At 49.8% G+C, this 10,626-nt stretch overlaps 1 protein-coding gene across 1 annotated transcript in view; it reads right to left on the bottom strand.

Moving 5' to 3' along the window:
- Nucleotides 1-10,626, bottom strand: part of COL22A1 (collagen type XXII alpha 1 chain) — a 332,005-nt gene that overhangs the window by 9,486 nt on the left and 311,893 nt on the right. The window contains exons 57-61 of the mRNA XM_008983195.5: nucleotides 9,590-9,661; nucleotides 7,768-7,803; nucleotides 5,217-5,261; nucleotides 2,196-2,375; nucleotides 140-206 (exon numbers count right to left, since the gene is read on the bottom strand). Coding sequence (XP_008981443.1) covers nucleotides 140-206; nucleotides 2,196-2,375; nucleotides 5,217-5,261; nucleotides 7,768-7,803; nucleotides 9,590-9,661 — 400 coding nt within the window. The remainder of the gene's footprint in view (nucleotides 1-139; nucleotides 207-2,195; nucleotides 2,376-5,216; nucleotides 5,262-7,767; nucleotides 7,804-9,589; nucleotides 9,662-10,626) is intronic.

The following is a 10,626-nucleotide window of genomic DNA, read 5'->3' as shown; positions in this document are numbered from 1 at the left end:
TCACAACCCTGAGAGTCTACACTTGAGCTGCTAGTCAAGTGCTTTTCTTATTCCAGGAAACAAAAGCATTCAAGGCTGAATGACGGGACTGCTTCCTGGGCTCTTCTCTGCAAGACAGTAACACAGTCCAGATACTCACTTTCAAGCTGCTTCCCCAGCTCTTCTTGAATAAGGCGACGCAGGGTTTCCATGGACGGAGACTCCCCCTAGGAGGGAGGGAAGGTGGAGTTATTTATCTTCCCAGGAACTTCTGCCATTTCAGAACCCTGAGGACTTGGGAAGCCAGGAAGTTCTTAGGAAGTATATACCTACACAGGGACACACATCTTCCTAGCCCTATCTTTTCCACGTCTCTAATCCCTTCCTGCCTTCACTGTTATACTGGCAGCATCATCCCCTTTACACAGCAGCCCAGGCCCTGGGCCCTCTCAGCCACTGCTGCCCTTCCTTCCATACCTTTCCAGCTTATTCACTGGATTTCCTTCCTGCTCAGGCCACTGTGCCATTAATTCCACCCACACACCCTTCTTAGTCCTGAACCTGGGAGGTCTGGTCCCTAATCTCTCCCTGCCAAAGCTGTGTCCACCTTTTGGACACAGCCTATAGGCTGCCTTCGATGTGAACTCAAGTTTGATTCCCTCGCCTGGCCACCTGGCCGTTCTGGTTCCTGTGGTCTGGTTTTCCCTGTTTATGTTGACTGTGGCTCTAAACAACTTTCTGACCAAATCCTGGTGCTCAGTCTACAGAAGCTGATGAGTTTACCAATCCAATTCTGATGAGAACCTAGAGGAGCTGCCCACAGGCTCTCAGAGCTGGTCCCTTCCTGTCTGATGGTTCCAGGGCAGTGTCTACCCTTCAAGGGCAGGGGTCTTACTATAGCCCCACACCTGGCATGAGATAGATTCCATTTCCTTATTCTTTTTTTCTGACCAAGAATCTTTTATGATAGTCCCTGAATTCTCATCACTGCCCAATAGCAGCAGGACTGGCAGTACCTGGCAAGGCTCCAAGAGGGCTTTGGAAGCCAACTGAGTGTTCTAGGCTGGCACTCAGGGCTCTGGGTGCCTGGCATCTTTCAGGGCAGCTGAAACCCAGGCTGACCACAGCTACCAGGAACTGACGCAACTGCAGAGCATCAGAACTGGCAGTGACGTGGAGGTCATCCAGACCTGTGCTCTGTGGAATACAAGGGTCTCCAGAAGACCACAAGGGCCGCTGAGCAGGAGGGAGTGGTCACATGGACTTCCAACAAGGGAGCTCTGCATTTATCTTTTTATAGCCCATGTATGCCTGTGTCACGAGATTGTGTAAAATGAAAGTTCTGCCACTAGAATAAAGGATGTTTAAAGAAAGAAAAAACACCACTCCAAATAAGCCCTTGTTTCCAGCTTTGGAAAAACAGATGCAGCCTGCGCGCGGTGGCTCATACCCGTAATCCCAGCACTTTGGGAGGCTGAGGCAGGTGGATCACAAGGTCAGGAGTTTGAGACTAGCCTGACCAATATGGTGAAATTTCATCTCTAATAAAAAATATAAACGTTAGCCAGGAGTGGTGTTGTGTGCCTGTAATCCCAGTTACTCAGGAGGCCGAGGCAGGCGAATCACTTGAACTTGGGAGGTGGAGGTTGCAGTGAGCTGAGATCAGGTCACTGCATTCCAGCCCAGGCAAGAAGAACAAAACTTTATTTCAAAAAAAAAAAAAAATGAAAAGAAACAGAGAGAGAGATGCAATGAGAAGAAGTACTCTAGGTAGGCAGGTACAAGAGTGGCAAAGCCAGGCATCAAATGGGTGGTGAACCATCCCACAATGAAGACACCACTGGGAGCTGGGTGTCTTCTCAAACATCTTTGTACAAGGTCCTGAGCAGAAGAGTTCCACCACCCAAGAAATGAAGTCTTTGAGATTCATTACCACTGAGAAACAGGGTTGAACAGAAGAGGGACCCTTTTTTGAGATTTCTTAATCTAGGCACGTTATTTCACTTAATCATCATCAGTCAGAAGAGGATTTTGTTTACCCTTTTAGCAGACAAGGAAGGGCAGATTCAGAGAGGAATAGCAGACTGCCCAGGTCACACCTTCAGTCACTGGAAGACTGGGATCTGTAACCTGATGCCTCTGAAGTCCACACACTTCCTTGGCTTCCCCTTAGGCCCAGAGGAGCCCCAAGTTCAAAGCCACATTAACATCCTTACCCTCAGTCCTGGAAATCCTGGTTGGCCTGGAGGCCCTGGGGGCCCAGCTGGTCCGTTCTCCCCAGGTGGTCCTTGGGGACCCATCAGGCCTGTGTGGCCTTTGTGGCCTGGAATTCCAGGGTCCCCGGGCTGGCCCTTTCCACCAGGAGGCCCTTTGTCACCTTTGATCCCAGGGTCTCCCTAAGGAGGAGAGAAGCATATCAGCATGTGTCTCAGGGCTGGAAGCTATACCCCAGGCAGCTGCAAAAGGGATTCCCCCAGTCTGCCTCTTAGATCACTGAAAGGGAGCCCTTGGCCCTGGGTGGCCCACGTGTGGCTTGGGGTGAGAAGAGCCCCAGAATCCATCACATGCACCATCCTGATCGTGCAAATGAAAACACGAGCAGCCTGGGCAAGATGTTCTGACCCATCACCAGCAAAAATAATTTTCTTAAAAACTAGCCAGGCACAGTGGCAATTGCCTATAGTCCTAGCTACTCAGAAGGCTGAGGTAGGAAGATTGCTTGAGGCCAGGAGTTTGAGATAGCAGTGAGGTATGATCATGCCACTGCACTCTAGCCTGTGTGATAGAGTGAGACTCTGTTTAAGCAAAAAAAAAAAAAAAAAAAAAAAAAAAAAAAAAAAAAAAAGAAAGACAGAAAGAAAAAGAAAAAAGAAAACATTCAGGGCCTAGAGATAGAAATCCATCAGCCCATGATCACACAGAGAGTCTACAGAGAACAGGATGAGGATGTTGATTGCTAGATTCCAATCCTGTTCTCAATCCCAAGAGTGTAGCTCCTCAGGCTGCCTGCAGAAGGATGGTCCTGGCCACTGAGGCTGATGGTGGAGCCGCTGGCCCCTTTCTGGTCTGGTTTTGCTCTCTGTCAGCTAGAGAGACAGTGGCTTTCCCTCAGCGAGGTGTCTCCCTCCCAGGTCATCTCCTATTCCTTTCTCTCAGCTCTGGGGAATTCACAGAGGATTATCCAATGGCCTCCAACACTGCCTAGGGCTCATCTCTCCCCACAGCAGGCCCAGAATTGGAAGTGCTGGACCAATGATTTGGGAGTCATGGCAAGCCCAGGGCAGTCCAATCCTCTGCCTTTATGTGCTATACTGCGTGTTTGCCCAGCAAGTTCAAATGGCTGGTTGGTCTGAAAATATGGCAGCCACATTAATGGCCTCAGAGGTAATGGAACTCCATTGCTGGGAGGTAGCAGAGAGAGGGAGGCACCGGAGAAAAAGAAAAGACGGCAGATGGTAACTGTAAATGTGTAGCATGGCTGTGGACATGACCCAGGGCCACAGAAAAGAAAAACGGTGCAGTCGCCAACATCTCTAACATAGGCACTTAAATGAAAAATGCCAGGAGTGAAACAATAGATACCGTATGATATGCTCAGAGCAGGGAAGGGTAAACACAAGGTAAATGCACATGTATAACACACAGCACACACAATTCTGGGTGCACGGACTCCCTCTGGAAAGATGAAAAGCAAAAGCACGTGATAGATCCTGGAGAGGGGATGGGGCTAACGGATGAGATGGAAGGGGCGCATCCTGTTCATTGCATTCAATTGTCCTGCAATTTTCACTGTTTAGCAATGTACCTGCATTGCTTTTAATATTCCAAAAATAACCCAAAAGCAGTAAATTCAAAAATAATAATTTAGTTGGATCCAAGGAAGTCAATTCAATTTTCCAGGTGTGACACATTTCACGGGATGTTGTGATCTCTGTTGGCGATCTTGAATTCAGGGGTCTGTTAAAGTCCTGGCGTTTGTACACCTGGATGCCAAGGCCCTGTCGCACATGTGGCACAGCATTTTCTATTCATTAAAGGTCTTGCGATCACTTGGTGGTGACAGGACTTGTCCCATATTTCAAATGTTCCCAGGAGTACCAAGGAAAGGGTAGTCTAATGGCTCTCTGGCAACGTGCCACGAAAGCACTTAACAGGGGAAGGCAAGCTCTCTGCGTATTGATTAGGTATTAAAGAAGAGATTCCATTGGTGGTCTGTGTTCCTTGGCTCTCAACCAAAATTCCAGCCCATATCCTACAGCAGTAGCTCCCACGGGCGCCTGAGTCGCATTCTCAGGGGGTGGGGGGACATCAACGCCTTCTCAGCCACATGTCCTCCTGTCCCTGGCTCCATCGCTCAGGAACCAACAGCCATGGGATATAGGAATCAAAGTCATGGGAAGGAGACAGGAGGAAGAGCCAGGGGGGAGAATCCCTGAGACACTGCCCCCACGTTTCTCACTCCTCTGGCTGTGGGAGAAGCCAGCCGGCTCCCCACCCACCCCGCTTGCGAAGAAAGCCGAGATAAATTCTTTTCAGGACCATGAGAAACAAGCGGGGGCAGGCTGGGGGTGCCTGGGCTGCCCGTGTCTGTGTCGTGCAACAGTGTGACAGCGCGAGGCTGACCAAACGCAGGATTGTGGGCAAACGAGACGCATAAAGCCTCCAAAGGGAGCAGCAGTCGTGAGTGTGAGAACGCGCCCGCCTTCCATGGGCTCTTCAGCAAAAACCAGAAAGAAAAAGAAGAAAAAAAATGTCTTTCCCCCTGTTGTTTTTTGGAGGAATAAAATGTAAAGAAAGGCTTTCTGAGTGTAACGCCAAGGCAATTCATTATGGGAAAATCTGTTCCCTTGTCACCTTCAGCGACAAATTTGGCTCCCAGCAAATTGGCACTTCGGGAGCTGAGCCCGTCTCGGCGGGCATTCGCACATGGGGAGAAGGAAATCTGTCAATGTCTCCCAAGGCTTGCCTTTGAATTTCTAATTGTGATTATTTTACTCCTTAAACTAATAAAGAAAGAAAAGAAATAATAACATCAACCACAAACAATACTGGGGGGAAAAGAACCTCCCTTTGTGGAGCTGGTGATCATCCATGAAAAAGTGAACAAAACCGGGACAGGCAGCATGATCCAGGCAGGTGTTTACTAACTGCCTCGGACAAAGGCCAGCCTCAGCATCCCACGGGCACTGCGCAAAGGTCACATTCCGTGTGGTCAGGCGCCTGTGCTCCCCACTCACCCTTTCTCCTTTGGATCCAGGCTCTCCAGGCTTCCCAGGGGACCCCTGCAACGAGAAAGAAGGACAGTCATTGCCCCAGGCCCTGTGCACTGGCGTCCTTGCCTCCCTGTTCTTCTTCACAGTCCTGCATGCTGATGACAAGGGACCCTCAAAAGATAAGGTCCCCCGAGGGCTCCCTTCTGATTTGTGCCTACACAGTGTAGGCGGGCATGGCACACCCCGTCTTTTCCCCTTTCCTCCTGCCACTGTCCGCCTTAGACTGATGGCACCAGCCCCTGGTTGGCCACTCCACATTCCTCCCCTACTTCTTGTGGGGTGAATCCCACTCCCTTTAACATGGCCAGGAGGCAATGCATGAATTGTCTTTAATAGGCTGTCACTGCCCTGAATGGCTCTAGTGTAGGGGACAGATGGTTCTGCAGGCTCATGGCATGTGCTCCTCATATTCCCTGAGCCTGAAGCATGCTCCTCACCTCTCCGTCCAGATCCCTACTTCCCACCTGGCCTGCAGGCCTCCTCTTCAGGAAGCCCTCCCTGACCATTTAGAGAAGTGGCCCTCTTCCATGTTCCCATAGTCCTTATCCCCTCCTGGAGGGATGTCACATCAGGGAACAAAAGACAGCCTGCAGTCCCCACTGCTTCTGTCATCTCTCCACCTACAATGTCTCTTTGCTCCCTCTTCACCCCCAGCTCCTCTGCCATCTCCTCTGTGAAGCATTGGCTAATCCCTCTGGCCAGTGTCCATCCTCATGCATGGGTTACTTTCCTGCCAGCTGACATCTAACTTTCTTTCTCCCCAGATATCATGACCAACGTATGCTTGTCTGCCTCTTAGCACACATGTGAAAAGCGGAACTTGCTACAGGGGAAGGAAATTCAGCTCAGGGGCTCTTGTTTCTTGTGCTATCTTCTGGTTGATAGACTCTACATTGATTCAAATGAAGAAAGTACTCTTGAGCTCTTCGGAGCCTAGCCATTTCAGCCTCAGAAGCATTCATTGCATCCCTTTCATGCGGGTGCCATGTTCAGCCCTGTGACCTACACAGAGGGCAGGGATGAGACATGCTCCTCATTCTCACAGAGTTCACAGCCTGTCCATGAGAAGGAGGTGGGCACAAGTTGATTCTAACACAGGCAGACTGACTTAATTTCCATAATGTAAGTACCCAAAGGTGCTTCAGTATTCCTGGGTGGAAGAGCATGATTCTGTAAGTTGTAAATCACACAGCCTTGAAAGTTGGATAAAATTGAACAACAGGTGGCAGGATAGGTGCTCCAGGTGGGTGGAAGAGTGAAGACCAAGCCTTGGATGGGAGAAGGTGGGGACATATTGGGCATGGAGAAGGAGGTTCCCATTCTAAGAGGAGAGCTGGATCAGATGGGTAAGACCTGGGATGCCTGCTTAGCCTGGAATTTATGCGGAAAGTCCGCAGAGAATGTGTGTAGGCAGGAGCCCAAGTACAAACTCCCTCAGAAATGGGAGCTCTAGGTATTTCCGCTTCATCCCAATCCAGGAAGCGGAGGAAATAGTGATTGGACAGTGAGTAAATAACACACCCAGTGAGTGACACCATATGGCTGAGGTGAGGAGCAAACACTTTCTGAATATGAAGCTATCGATCCAGCTTTAAGGAAGTGACCCAAAGGCACAGGGTAAAAACACATCTTCCTCATTCAAGTGGGAGGATGCAGGCTTTGAAACAGAGAATCTAATTTCCATAAACCTACTTTCTCTGCGTTCAGTCATTCTTCTGTTCATCTCTCATCAAATATTTTTGTTATCTAGTCTGTGTTGGTCTCCTGGGCTGCAGCGGAACTCGACAGAGTGTTAGAACCAAGCATTGTGGGGGGTCTGCTTTGCTTCAGTGGTCAAGAGAAGTTGGCAAAAGCAACATTTCAGCTGAGACCTCCAGAGAAATAGGAATAAGCACGGGAAAAGAGGGTCCTTGGAAAAGGACTTGGCATATCTCAGGAAAAGGCCAGAGTGACTGGAGCTTAGAGGAGGGGAGTGGTGGGACTGGGGCAGCCTGGATTCCGCGGAGTGTGCAGGGGAAGGGCAGAGCTGCAGGTCGCACTGCAGCACCTCCGCAGGCTTATGTTCTGTAGATCCTCTGCCTGCCAGGTGGAGGACTGAGGAGGGGCAAGGCTGGACAAAGGGAGAGCCATTAGGGGATCGCTGCAGTGTTCAAGTGAGAGCAGATGACACATTAAATTAACGTCCCAGTGGCAGAGACAGAGAACTGGACAAAACCAACAGGTATTTTGAAGTCAGAGTTGACAGAATTTGTTGAGGGATTAATCACTGAGGGATTAAACCAGTGAAACAGACCTATCAAGATGGTGCCCCTGCACTGGCTACATAATTTATGGAGCTCTGTGCAAAATTAAAACACCAGCCAATTGTTCAAAATACATTAAGGATTTCAAGACAGTGAGGGTAGAGAGTGTTAAGGCAAGTGTAGGGCCTTTCTAAGCCCAGGGCTTGAGCCCACACATACTGCCCACCCGCAGGAAAGGGTTGCCAAGGGGTGAGTGTGTGTGTGATACTTACCTCCGTGCCTGGCACTCCTTTCTCTCCTGGTTCTCCCTGCAAAACAGAGCAGAATATTAGTGGCTTTGCAGAATCAGCCCAACGTCAGTACTAAGACTGTCTTTAAAATTGACATTTCCACTCAAGTCATGTTCCAGCAAAGACAGCAATCGATGGTCTACCTGGCCAAGGACATCTCAGACAAGCTCTCTGCTCAGCCTGCGTATGGGAAGGCAAAAAAATCACCCAAGGTTAGGAAGAAGAACCATGGGTTAAGAGCTCCTTGTCAATGGGATGGGTATGACTTCCCCAGGAGGGCCTCCAGGATATCAGTTTTACAAACAGTCCTGTTGTGGTCAGGAGGCCTTTCTGAGAAGCAGGCTCACAATGTGTGAAACAGGAAGCCAATAAGACACTGGGCTCCAGGTTTAATTCCTGGCTCTGTTTGGCCCTGTGACCTTGGACAACCTTCCTACAACTTCCATAAGCTCTCTGTGCCTCAGTGTCCTCCTCTGTAAAATGAGAACAGTGGTGGTAGCAGCCTCAAGGCTGACAGTGAGGTGTCAATGTGTTTGTTCTCCTAAAGCATGCCAGGCAGCAGCAGGGACGTAGTGAGGGCTGGACACACACCCCGCTGTTACCATGACTCAGGAGCAATAGTGATTGTTACCATGACTCAGGAGCAGCCCGGAGTGGGCGCCGGGCTGCTCAGTGGCAGCAGATTATTAACAAGGGGATGGAGACGGAGACTTGGCCTTGAACAATGGAGTGAGTAGGCCCACGTAAAAATCAGTCAACCGGATCACGCAAAGCCTGGGCAGCATGGTAGAAAAGGGTGAGAGGAGCTACCACCTACAACAGGCTGGGCTTGGCTGGCAGTGGGGCATGCAGGGGGTCAGAATTAAATTGAAGGGGATGGACAAGAACATGGGTAAGCTCTCTACTCTTATATGCTACATGCAAGCCTCACTCATCAGGTCAGCAGTCCGAGGACTGGGTTATGACCTTGGACAACCTTCCTACAACTTCCATAAGCTCTCTGTGCCTCAGTGTCCTCGTCTGTAAAATGAGAACAGTGGTGGTAGCAGCCTCAAGGCTGACAGTGAGGTGTCAATGTGTTTGTTCTCCTAAAGCATGCCAGGCAGCAGCAGGGACGTAGTGAGGGCTGGACACACACCCCGCTGTTACCATGACTCCACTTAGAAATGTTTGAATCCCTCAGCATCTCTCTTTCCAGAAACTTGGCAAAGATTACCTTACAGCTTCCCCCTGCCTTAAGCTGTCCACTCAGGAGACCTTGACTCAAGGACGAGGTGGAGCGCAAACCTACCACGTGGCTTTGAGTAAATCACCTACGTGTTCTGGCCCTGCGGCTCAAACTTGCTCATCTCTACAATTATTTCCAAGGGTTCTTCAAGCTCTAGGATAATGTTCAACACCACTGTCCCACCACGTACATCATTACAACAGTTTGTATTTATTGAGCACCTGCAGTGGGTCAGGAACCATTGCTGATGCCTTTATATGATTGATCTCATTTAATCTTCAGAAGTAGATGCTGTCACTATTCCCATTTGAATGATGAGATAGCTAATGCCTAAGAGGTCACAACACTTTCCTAATATCTCATGATTAAAGAGGAATGGCACTGAGATTCCCATGCAGGTGTGATCTCTGAGTGTGCTGCTGTCTCATAAATCACGATGCAACTTTGACCCCACACCAGGTCATCGTGGCCTGAGCAGACAGAACCGAGGACACAGGAGGTGGCAGGGAAGTACTGCACATGAACGTCACAACCTGGAGGCAGGTGTCTTGGCCCCCATTGGGGTTCTCTGCTTACCGGAGGCCCACGGGGACCCAGGAAGCCAGGAAGTCCTGGGCTGCCATCTTCTCCTCTGTTTCCTTTCTGGCCCTGCAAAGAGAAAACTGGGAATGAATTCTTCAGGGTCATGGACCAAATCAAGCAGATTCAGAAACCTGTGACCACTCTGAACTCAAAAGGCCTGAGATATCCACACAACACACAAATCCTCCCATGATTCAGGGGGATTGCTTAGGAAAAGACAAGGGGTCTTGGGTTTCCTGGTAGTGCTGTCTTAGGCAGGGGAAGAAGATGAGAGGTCTCCCTATAAACAGCCAAGGGTCTTTCCACTCAAAGCAACAAAAACAAACTGAGCAGATATTCAACAAAGATGCTGAGATGTGTGGAGCCCTCCAAGGAGTGCTCTAGTGAAATGGCATCCCACTGCTCATGAGGCGGCCAAGGCTCACTTCATAGAATCACATATTGGGAAAGACCTTTGGGGATCTTTCAACTCCAACTTTTCTGGGAACCACCTGCATGGGTCAGTACTTCCAGGGTCAGCTCTGCATGAGGGGAGGTGATGGGTCCAGCCTCATGACCCAATCCCACCTCCCCTGTTCTGTCTCACCAGCAGCAACAGGCCCCACACCATAGCCCCTTAGGGAGGTCATCGCATTTGCTAGGAAGTTGGATGCCTTTTGCATAGCTGTCCCTAGTCCAGCAAGAGGAGGGTCTCCGCTACGGTGATCAGATGCCCATTTGCCTGTAACCAGGAGGTTTCCCAGGATGCAGGAGTTTCCAACTGGGAAAGTTCCTTGCAAACTGAGATGAGCTGGTCACCTCAGTATCTGAAGTACCAAGTCCTGGTTAGCCTGTTGCACAGTACAATTGATACTTGACTCACCACACCTCATAGTGGTCTTCGGAGTCAGGTGGCTGATTTTAGCAAGTAAAAATACAAGAAGACTAGGTTGGAAGTAGACGAGGGCCGGAGTTTTTCTCATCCAATCCTAGAACCCATCAAAGGACCATCTTCCCACCATGCCTCCCCACCCACCAGGCCTGAACCCCAA

The sequence above is a fragment of the Callithrix jacchus genome, chromosome 16 (genome assembly GCF_049354715.1).
Source record: "Callithrix jacchus isolate 240 chromosome 16, calJac240_pri, whole genome shotgun sequence".
Lineage (NCBI taxonomy): Eukaryota > Metazoa > Chordata > Mammalia > Primates > Cebidae > Callithrix > Callithrix jacchus.
The sequence above is the reverse complement of the archived record's forward strand: the minus strand, read 5'-3'. Positions and strand labels throughout refer to the sequence as shown.